Source organism: Schistocerca cancellata, chromosome 5, assembly GCF_023864275.1.
Source record: "Schistocerca cancellata isolate TAMUIC-IGC-003103 chromosome 5, iqSchCanc2.1, whole genome shotgun sequence".
In the NCBI taxonomy this organism is placed as follows: Eukaryota; Metazoa; Arthropoda; class Insecta; order Orthoptera; family Acrididae; genus Schistocerca; species Schistocerca cancellata.
In genome coordinates, this window is record NC_064630.1 from 677,939,284 (window position 1) to 677,951,366 (window position 12,083).

Sequence of the window (12,083 nt, forward strand, 5' to 3'; positions counted from 1 at the left end):
CGAAGACAATGAAGTTAAGGAATTCTGCTACCTAGGCAGTAAAATAACCAATGACGGACGTAGCAAAGAGGACATCAAAAGCAGACTCACTATGGTAAAAAAGGCATTTCTGGCCAAGAGAACTCTACTAATATCAAATACCGGCCTTAATTTGAGGAAGAAATTTCTGAGGATGTACGTCTGGATTACAGCATTGTATGGCAGTGAAACATGGACTGTGGGAAATCCGGAACAGAAGAGAATCGAAGCATTTGAGATGTGGTGCTATACAAGAATGTTGAAAATTAGGTGGACTGATAAGGTAAGGAATGAGGAGGTTCTACGCAGAATCGGAGAGGAGAGGAATATGTGGAAAACACTGTTAAGGAGAAGGGACAGGATGATAGGACATCTGATAAGACAAGAGGCAATGACTTCCATGGTACTAGAGGGAGCTGTAGAGGGCAAAAACTGTAGAGGAAGGCAGAGATTGGAATATGTCAAGCAAATAATTGAGGACGTAGGTTGCAAGTGCTACTCTGAGATGAAGAGGTTAGCACAGGAAAGGAATTCGTGGCGGGCCGCATCAGACCAGTCAGTAGACTAATGACCAAAAAAAAAAAAAAAATGCCTTGTAGTATTACAGGTGATTCAAAAATGTTTCTGTTTGCTGATGACACCAGCTTGGTAATGAAGGATCGTGTGTGTAATACTGAGTCAGTATCAAATAATGTAGTTCATGAAATAAGTTCATGGCGTGTGGAAAATAATTTGATGCTAAATCACGGTAAGACTCAGTTATTACAGTTTCTGACTCACAATTCAACAAGAACCGATATTTTGATCAGACAGAATGGGCGTATTATAAGCGAGATGGAACAGTTCAAGTTCCTAAGCGTTCGGATAGATAGTAAGCTGTTGTGGAAAGCCCATGTAGAGGATCTTGTTCAGAAACTAAATGCTGCTTTTTTTACCATTAGAACAGTATCTGAAATAAGTGACAGCTCAACACGAATAGTAGTCTATTTCGCATATTTTCATACGCTTATGTCGTATAGTATTATTTTTTGGGGTAATTCTTCTGATTCATAAAGGGTATTTTTGGCTCAAAAACGGGCTGTTCACGCTATATTTGGTGTAAGTTCGAGAACCTCTTGCCGAACCCTATTCAATAGTCTGGTAATTTTGACATTGCCCTCACAGTATATATTATCTTTAATGTCGTTTGTTGTTAGCAATATTAGCCTATTCCCAAGAGTTAGCTGCTTTCACTCAGTTAATACTAGGCAGAAATCAAATCTGCATGTGGAATGCACTTCCTTGACTCTTGTGCAGAAAGGAGTGCAGTATTCTGCTGCATCCATTTTCAATAAGCTACCACAAGAACTCAAAAATCTTAGCAGTATCCCAAACTCTTTAAGTCCAAACTGAAGAGTTTCCTCATTGCTCACTCCTTCTATTCTCTCGAGGAGCTCCTGGAAGAGCTAAAAAATGAAGCAAATTACAGTGTTACATTGTTGATTTTCTTTATTTAAACTTACGACTTGTTGCCTGAATATGTTTTTCATATTTCCCTTTATCTGTTTCTACTATCGTGTTATAATTTCATGTATTGACTCGTTCCATGGCCAAGGAGACTTCTCCTTAATTTGGTCCCACGGAGCAATAAGTAAATAAATAAATAAATAAATAAAATAGTGTCAGACACACTGTGCATAATTTTCTATGTATGTAGCCTCCTGTGCCGCGTTCATCTCCGAGCTGAGTAGGCAGGCTTCAGATCCCACCCAGAGCGTCGCCGACACTCGTAAGTTCACCAGGGTTAATCTAATCGCAGGGCGGTGATTCACGGCTCGACACGTTCTCCAGTGGTGGCGGCAACCCTGACTTCCGTGGAAGGGCGGGTCGCCAAGTCATGCGTCCCCAGGTAAGCCCCCAGCGCCAGCCCCCATCCCCTGCTGACTCACGCGCGCACGCAGGTGCCGGTGACGGCAGCACGCGTCCACGCTCAGCTGAATCAGCGGCAGCGTACGTGCTCCCAGCTCACAGCGCAGCTGAAGGGGCGGAGGGGCGGTCGCCCACCCCCGCCCCCGCCGCAGCCCTCTGGCCGCGTGGCGTCGCGTTGCGACCGCACTCAATCGCCGCCCGCTCCCACCCCACGCACAGTGGTTTGCTCCGCCCGTCAGCCTGCGGCAGCGAACACCCGGGCGCGTGGTGCCCGCGTGCTCTTACAGCCAACTAAACTCGGAGCGTTCCAGAGCGTGGCGTGCTACTCAACTTCAAGTTTGCATCCGGTACAGAACAGGCTAACTGTGAATCCTTCGAGCCGACAAAGTGTTTACCGGTGACGCATTTACAAAATCACTGCACACACGAAAACAAAATATACTTTCACTTGTTTATCGGTTAGGCAAGGAGATTCACCTGTCGAAAATGCCATTGTCTCATGTTTCAGTTGCTTTATCGAAGGTGATAAGTTAGACGTCGTCACTTTCATTACAGAGTGCTACTATACCAGTGATCTCTTCCGCGTGAATTATGCCGAAGGAGTAGGATGGCTTTATCGTCGGCAACGTGGAGTGCAATGCGCAGCAGCAAAATCACGATTGGAGCGAGTGTTCTGTTGGCAGCACTGGCGCTGAACCAGGCATCTGTTATAGCCCAAGGTATGCAAGAAATTCCCTATATGTAAGTCCTTAAATATGTAAGTAACGTATACTTGTACATGTGATCTTTGAGGTCTTGCGCTGAATTCAGAGATTATTTCTTACATAATTTCTGTAGCTACACGGTTATGTTGCTATAATGTATGAGAACTTGCGGCACGCTGCGTCTTCAGCAAGTACGGTATGCTACTCTCGCATGGATTTCATCAGGTTCTTCTTACTGTATAAAGCTGCAAACACGCTTGTTTACAGAATTGGGTGTAATCTTCCTCTCTTTAACTGAAAACATTTTTTTTTATGAACGAGTAAAGGTAACTGAGACTATAATAACATCATTACGTATTACTGCTAACACCTACCCGCAGTATGTGCGTGAGCATAAACAGTCTGAAATGCTTGCAAGGGCGTGGCGGGGTAGGTTGTGCTGAGGTATGATTATTAAGAAACAACTTCGATACGAAAGTTGTGAGGTAGGAGACAAGATACTGGCAGAAGTAAAGCTGTGAGGACGGGGCGTGAGTCGTGCTTGGGTAGCTCAGATGGTAGAGCACTTGCCCGCGAAAAGCAAAGGTCTCGAGTTCGAATCTCGGTTCGGCACGCAGTTTTAATCTGTCAGGAAGTTTCAACTTCGATACGTTGTGCCATTTCCGAGTTCATTAGGACTGAAGTTAGACGACCAGGCCGATGCGTGCACAAATACAAGCTGCACGCAAGAGACGCTGTCATCAAACATGTTCTTCGTTTCATTTCCTGAAACCGAACAAGAGAGTGAATAAAAATTTGGCATGGGTCGGCAGTAAGGATCGAACCCGAGCGAAAGGCTGAGCAGTCTCGTGGTCTGTTGTCTACGCTGTGAGAGCAACTGACAGTAATTGTGTCTGGCGTACGCTACTTCATTGCTAATTAACTCGGAAACGGCGCAGCGTATTGAACACTTTCCTGAACAATTATTTCTCAGCACACCTTACCCTGCAACATACTTACAAGCTTTTCAGTCTACATTTGACCATATTGAACATACCAGGTGTCTCTTCTAAGATACGTCAGACGCGTTTTCGTGGTGTTTCGGAAGATATTTGCAATTGCGTTTTTGGTTTGTGTAGCTTCAGTCAGCCGAAAGAATTACTGTTCGCCATCTGTTTCATGCGACTCTCTATGTCTACAGAATACGTCGGTTTGTTTTCTGTTTCAAACAAAACTGTTTTTAAATCGCTGTTTTACGGGCCCATTCTACAGAGCGCTCGTAAATTATTCTAGGCCAGTACTCGTTTTATCGACGTATTAACAGGTGCAGCAAAACACGAAGAACGACCAGCACTCCAGCAACGAAACAGTAGCGCTGCATGCTTGGCGGTATTAATCTGCAAGGATCGTGGCTGTGATGTATCTGTTAGAGTACTGGTTATGTTCGAGTTTAACTGTCACTTTCAATAGACATTGAGCAAACAAATATCGCTCTACACTAATGTGGGCACGTAAAATTCAGCTTTAAAAATCATTTTCCTGCAGCGGTACACAAACCAACGCTTCCCCCGACACTGGGCGTCGCATCAATGACTTGATGAGCACTATTTACTCCAACTGGACAATGCAAAAACGAAATGGGTAACACTTGCAGATGTATACTCTCGTGAGAGTCGTCGGACAGATTTTCTGTGGTATTGTGTGTGTGTCTGCTTTCGTCGATACGGTTTAGTCAGGAGCAACGTTTTGCAAGACATGATGCACAGTCCGCAGCTCGTGGTCGTGCGGTAGCGTTCTCGCTTCCCGCGTCCGGGTTCCCGGTTTCGATTCCCGGCGGGGTTAGGAATTTTCTCTGCCTCGTGATGACTGGGTGTTGTGTGATGTCCTTAGGTTGGATAGGTTTAAGTAGTTCTAAGTTCTAGGGGACTGATGACCATAGCTGTTAAGTCCCATAGTGCTCAGAGCCATTTGAACCATTTTTTGAACATGATGCACAGCTGTAAAGAAATAAATAACTTGCCACTAGGTTTCATTGAGGTACAATGATTTTCTTAATTTATTGTATTTCTCATTTGTATGAACGGCGTAATTATTTGCACAGGGACTAGAGGTTTCCATGAAACCTGTTATTTAAATCACTACTGACCAGAAGGAGATTTTTCACTCTGCAGCGGAGTGTGCGCTTATATGAAACTTCCTGGGAGATTAAAACTATGTGTCGGACCGAGACTCGAACTCAGAACCTTTGTCTTTCGCCGCAAGTGCTCTACCGACTGAGCTACCCAAGCACGTCTCAGTATCGGAGAAGACCGTCTGTGAAGTTTGGAAGGTAGGAGGCGAGGTACTGGCAGAATTGAAGCTGTGAGGAGAGGTCACGAATCATGTTTGGGTAGCTCAGTCGGTAGAGTACTTACCTGCGAAAGTCAAAGGTCTCGAGTTCGAGTCTCGGTGCAGGACACACTTTTAATCTGCCAGGAAGTTTCGCTACTGACCAATTTATACTATACAGCTATTTTCAAGTAGGTAAGTCCATGAATATACGTTATATGAAACTCAATTATCAGTCAGTACAAGTAACGTAACGAAAATTGGCTGACGGTGTTTTAAATAGACTATATTTTTTGGAAATATAATAATAATGTTGTCAAGACAATTAACAGAACTGTCTAGCTATACTTCAAAAAACTAATTTCTTTTGTTGTAATCGTTACTTGGACGCTGTTATGTGTGGTATAGGTTAGAATTATGGCGAATGTCGTTTTCGCCTCTTATAACGGAATGGAAATAGAGGACGCCAAATTTCAGACTTTAACTTTGCTGCACTGACTTTAATTAATTGTTGAGAGCAGCAGTTATCATAAAGTGGATTCCAGCACCTTCTCAAAATTCATATGTTTGTCACCAGACAGACTTAGCCAGAGAATAAGCCACCGTGTGTTACTAAAGAGTAGCAACAAGTTTCATTCCTACTCAGGAATAGATTTCCTCTTTTCTACGTTGGTAAAACAAGACATGGATCAGTTTCCATCCCTGTTGCAACCTGCTCGTATTTCGGAATGTGGTTTAAACTTCGGGGACAGAAATTATGCTTCGGCAAATATTTGTTCAGAATGCCCTTAGCACTGCATTTATTAATTCAAATTGCAGAAATATATCTGAGACAGACCTTTTTTGGGATATTGTCTATGTTATTTGCATACTGTCGCCACTAACTACCCACGTAACTATCAGATTTCCTTCCGTCCTGGAAGTTTTTTAACTGCTGCAAACGCTTGTACACTTGCTACAGTATCGCACGGACCTCAGTCTCCGTTTCTCGCAATATGTAACTAAAACTGATATTTGGTGGTTGTTGCTTTGTGTAACGGCACGAGCACACACGCTGCAACTGCTCGCAATCAACAGATCTGCTTCAGGATGATTGTAATTAAACTTGCTCTAAGTCAGCGAGTGTAGACGGAAAACTATTTACATCATATGTATTCAACTTCATAGGAATGATGTTCAAACTGTGCTCTGTAGTAATTCTGTTACTAGTAGTGTTGGTGTAATGACTTACGGCTAGGCGCCGACATTGTCACGGCGACATAGGGTTGAAACACAAGCTTCAGTGCACTTTACAGTTGCACACACTCAAACTGCACAAGATGATCAGGGCTGTACTCAAAAAGCTATTTTATCACAACAACATCAATGATGCCGCTGCTCCTCTCGTGTAGCGACACAATGTGGGAATACGGATAGGTCCTCTTTCTGCACCGGGGTCGAAGAACATGATTCGGAACTTCGAAGTAACTGGCAATTTGAGACTTGCTTCTGGGAGAGGCCAAAGACAAATTGCGCCACAAATTGTTCAGACAGTTACTGTTTCCAGGAGAATGCTGGACGCAGTCTGCAGTTTTCAAGCAGTGAACGACAGATGAACATTCCATAGTCGACAGTTCGAAAAGTGCTGCGAACAGTTGTAAAATGGTATCTCTATACCTGTTCCACGCTGTCGTGGATGCAGATGGGCAACGTTTGTAACGTGGAACGCAAACAAGGTACGCAGCTGACGTATATTAACCTCTCATGAGAAAATTAAAATGTACTTTTTCTCAATGGTATATATTCGTTATTTCCCTTCCGCATGTCAGTTGCAATGTTTCCACAAAGTTTCAGTGCCTTACGATCTCTCGTTCTCTTTGGGCCCCTCAGGTAGTAAAAATTTAATTATAAACTCGGCGTACACTTGTGCTCCACTAGGCACTCTGAGTCGTGTACGTTTCGTTCGTAGATTCGTGCGATGTAAGAGAGAGGAAGTCAAGTGTTACTTGACTGTTATTTCTGGAAAGTGTCCCATCGGAACACTAATTTCACTAACTCTCTCGCGCTCAACAAAACAATGCCATTCAAAAGCGCAACTTTGATTTCTCTTTCTGTGTATCCTCTATCCTTTGTACCTTAGAAGGTCCCAAACGAACGAGAAATATTCCTTCACGTAGGATATATGTTTAGTTAGCTTACTTGCAGTGAATCTAAGAGTAACGTACACCTTACATACGATCATATTTAAATTATTCATACAACGTAAATATATCCTGCAGGCGTCTCAGTACACACGACTGATACCCTGCAGGTGTTCATGCACTTCGTTACAGTTTTCTAGAAATCCACCTACGGTATACCACACTGCATCCATGAACACCCCCATCGTGTTGCTGCGTAGAGGATGCACCGCACGGTATCTGTTAAAAAAGAAATAGAAAGTACTCCCTTGGTCCGTCCATCGTCCGATCACTACGTTACATGTCCCACCTACCTTCTCTTCTTCTCTTTATAGTCACAACTATGTCTTCCGATTCAGTCTATTCCGATTTCTGTCCAAGGTACAACCATTAGGCTCAAGAGTTAATTAGTAATATCTGAGAGTTCCAGCTATCTTAAGCAATTTCAAAAAAATATTTTAGTGATTTCCCTACATTTTTTATCGTCTAGATCGCAAAGAGATAAGTTCAGTAATCGATAGTTCTCTCTTATTCGAGAATATACCAGGATAAGCAGACGATGCGGTAGCACTATTGTTTACTTTGACACTTTAGTGTGGTTTTATCATAATTGGTCTGAAGATGTTGCATCAGTTACCGAAGCCAGTTTTCAAATTTAATATTGTTTATTGCTTGCGATGGAAACAGCTAAAAATTGTGTACAGTGCTTTAACTTTTTTTAAATCAAGAGTTAATCTTTCTTCATCTTGCGCCATTCGCAGTGTGAGTGCTCGCTAGTATCTTCTATTGCACGAAAAAATTTTCTGAAAATTGTTTCATGTCTTCTTTGAGCTTTGGCTGCTAAGGAGGAACACTGCGGGATCGACATAGTTTCCGGAAGTTTCGGATAAAATCTATCTTTTCTCTTTTCTCCGTTATATGCCCCACACGAGCGAGCTCCCAAATTGTTTCTAATAAACTGATCTGGTAGAATGTAATTCACAAATGCAGCACAACACTTTGGGTGTAGTGAGAGCACTATTCCATCGATATGAAAACTTCCAAAAGTTAGTAGACAATTTTTATCAAATCGTGCCTTATACAATTTTTATCAAGTCGTGGCCATGTGCTAGATAGTAACTTTTTTTATCGATCAATGTACTGGAGCTATTCTGGATTCTGGTGTCGTGCACTTACTGAATTAGTTTGGGAACTACGTTGTACTGAATCTCTTACTAGTCGTATCTGGTTCTTTGTGAAATGTTTCCCTTCAACTGTTAACTGATATAATGTAAATATGATTCACTTTACGTGCATTCTTTAACTGTTTCCAATATAGTTCAGCTTGCGACAGCCATAATTTTTCAACTTATCTAGAAGTTAGTGATATAATAATATAGCAACATACTGACTCCCTTTCGTACTATCTTATGCAAAACATATTTTGGCTTTATTTACTTGACGGTATCATGCACTGCATTTGTAGAGCTAAACTGTCGAAGCTGTCGAAATAACATAATAGACTGCAGCGATTTTCTAGTTCAAACAGTATTACTAGATCAGCAATCCAAACTAGAAATACTGCTCTCTCGTGCCCTCATTTTTATTCCATTGTGTAGATTGACTTTTCGATGTGTGCAGGTGTGTCACCTTCAGAAAGTGAGATACATTGCTGATGAAAATTCCACTTCCATTTTTTTTTTTTTTGACCACCAGTTTGGTCAGTGAATAACGCCAAATTTATCTTCTTATAGGAACGACCCTCGTTAAAGCGGGCAGCCCTTCGAATATGTCGAGAGAGACACTTGCGAAGCTAATGTCTAAGGAGAAGCATACTGCATTCACGTGTCGTCATTTGCCCAGTAGCGATGGTCATCAAAGCCAAGACCAGAGGAAATGCTCCTCTTTCTCCTGGGTCACAATGAAATATTTAGTATATTTTACGATCAATTTGAGTCCTTTAGATGAAGCAGAGGCATTGAATCTTTACGATGTCATCAGTTTTTGTGTGAATTGGGGAAGTCAAATTGCCAGTGCCTGCCTCCATCCAACCTTCGCCCTCCTTCTCCCCACTCCGCCCGAGTCTGTAAAGAATCGAATTTCAGAGCATAAAAGAGTTGGATTTCGTAACATAAAACTTGGTCCATTGTAGGCTGCAATGTAAACATTCTTTATTTAAATCGTGTGATTAGCTAACATTCTGAAGTAAACTAATGTCAAAGAACATCACACTATCTGCATACATCGCTACATGCCGGTAGTTAAAAACGAATACCGACAAATTTAGAGGGGCTCTAGAACGTGTCTTGACGAACAAATTGAGGATAGGAACTCGTGTCCGGAAACGTCCACCGAGGCTACAGAGCGTCGAAGATGTGGCTTTCTTGGCTGACGGATCGTAGGTGGCACGTATTGCAGTGTTGTTTGTTGTTCATTGACCGCGACTGAGCGCCACGATCGCCGTTGGAGAAGATGGAGATAGCAACTGGGAAGACATGTCTTGTCTGCTATGAATGCGATGTTCTGTTGCCTCGGTGGTTGACGGTATCGGACACGGGTTTTCATGCGCAGTTCATCTTTCTCCTATTTAACGAAAAACATTGGAGATTTTAGAGGGTTCCAGGAGAAAAATAAACTACGGATGGAACTACACGTCCGAACCCGTTGTCCAACGAGGCAATAAAGCATCGCATTCATTGGAGGCAAGGGCTATCTACGCAGCACTTACCTCCATCTTCTCCACCGGCGATCGTGAACAACAAATAACATTGCGAGACGTTCCGCCTAGGGCTCGTCAGCGTAATAAGCCTCATTTGTTACAGAGGGGGTGGACCTGCGGCAGGCGTCGGCGACTTCATCTTCGGCGCTCTGTAGCATCGTTTTTATAACCTCTACAGACACGGTTTCCTATCCTTAGTTTGTTCAAGACACCCTCTACATCCCCTCGACCTTAGTCTGTACCGATTTGTAACACGCTGTAAAAATAAAATATTACACAGCTCTCATTAACCCAACCACATTATAGTGCAATAATTCCACGCACAAATGAGATATCACTTACTACATAGTGTAATTATCACATTCTTTTACTTTACACGTGTAATACCTGACGTCATATTCCATAATTACGTTAAGATTGAGTCCACATAAACAGCTTTACATCATTAAATGTCACATGTTGGTAACTGTACTCTTGGTACCACTGCTATACAACTAACAACAGCTGCTATGATGTCGCCAAAGATACGCATACATCCAAACATATTAGAACTATCGGCAGTAAAACGTAAAAGCACTGTTCAGAGATGTCACTAAACCCACCCAAAGATGTAGACAACCATCCATGAGCAGCGCCTATTAGACAGAGGGGTTCTGACAGCTAATCAGGTCCAGTTATTCCACCAGGAAGGAGGTATACGACTCGTCTTATCTGTAGTTCAACCATGCCCAGACGGTCAATACCGCGGTACGATGGCGTCCGCATTATTACTTTGTGTCAGGAAGGGCTCTCAACAAGAGAAGTGACCAGCCGTCTTGGAGTGAACCAAAGCGATGTTGTTCGGACATGGAGGAGATACTGAGAGACAGGAACTGTCGCTGATATTCCTAGCTCAGGCCGCCCAAGGGCTACCACTGCAGTGAATGACCACTACCTGCGGGTTATGGCTCGGAGGAACTCTGACAGCAACACCACCATTTTGAATAATGCTTTTCGAGCAGCCACAGGACGTCGTGTTACGACTCAGACTGTAAGCAATAGGCTGCATGATGCGCAACTTCACTCCCTACGCCCATGGCGAGGTCCGTCTTTGCAATCAGGACACCATGCAGCGCGATATAAATGGCCCAACAACATACCGAATGGACCGCTCAGGATTGGCATTAAGTTCTCTTCACCGATGAGTGTCGCATGTGCCTTCAACGAGACAATCGTCGGAGACGTGTTTGGGGGCTACCCGGTCAGGCTGAACGCCTTAGACACACAGTCCAACGAGTGCAGCAAGGTCGAGGTTCGCTGCTGTTTTCGGGTGGCATTATGTGGGGCCGACGTACGCCGCTGGTGATGTAAAACATTTTTGATGTGTATATATAAGAATATGAGCGCTTAGTGATTAACAACATACGTTTCCTCGCTGACAACTTTCACAAGATGAAGAAAGGAAGAAAAGTTTATCGTTTGCTACGTTTTCGGTGTTCATGTAGTAATACTGACACATGAAGCATGGTGCTTTGCCGGCCGCGGTGGCCGAGTGGTTCTAGGCTCTTCAGTCCGGAGCCGCGTGACTGCTACGATCGCTGGTTCGAATCCTGCTTCGGGTATGGATGTGTGTGATGTCCTTAGGTTAGTTAGGCTTAAGTAGTTCTAAGTTCTAGGGGACTGATCACCTCAGATGTTAAGTCCCATAGTGCTCAGAGCCATTTGAACCACTTTGAACCATGACGCTTTAATTTACTATTTCTTTACTACAAATTGTATTCGTAACATTTTTACAGACAGTATTGACATATACCACCGAATACTCTAGCAAAATTACATCACTGTACGAAACGTAATTCAAGAGATACGAAGTCATAAGCACACAGATGCGTAAAAAACTCTCACATCAAGCATGACATTTCAATTTATTACTGTTTTTCTACTTACACTATTCGCAACACATTTAGCAGTCAGTATCCTCATATGTCTCTGAATGTATCCGCAAAATTATACCATTATACGACACATAGTTCAGGAGATATGACATCCTAAACAATGAGTTGCGTGAAAGGAAAGACGAGGAGACTGACAGAGACTAGCAGATGAGTAGACGATCAGAGTACGGGGGATGTGGAGATGCACAAAGAGATGGAAAGGAGGAGATGGTCAGACAGAGGAAGGAGGAGATGGAAATGAACAGCGAGATGGGAGATGGACAAAGAGAGGGGCAAGTAGGAGATAGAAAAATGGGGACAGAGCAGATGGATAGAGGAGAAGGAGGAGATGGACAGAGAGTGTGGGGGGGGGGGG

At 43.2% G+C, this 12,083-nt stretch overlaps 1 protein-coding gene across 1 annotated transcript in view; it reads left to right on the plus strand.

The window, feature by feature from the left end:
* Positions 1-2,563: 2,563 nt before the first annotated feature.
* Positions 2,564-12,083, plus strand: part of LOC126188759 (synaptogenesis protein syg-2-like) — an 87,750-nt gene continuing 78,230 nt past the window's right edge. Inside the window, exon 1 of the mRNA XM_049930369.1 lies at positions 2,564-2,645. Coding sequence (XP_049786326.1) covers positions 2,564-2,645 — 82 coding nt within the window. The remainder of the gene's footprint in view (positions 2,646-12,083) is intronic.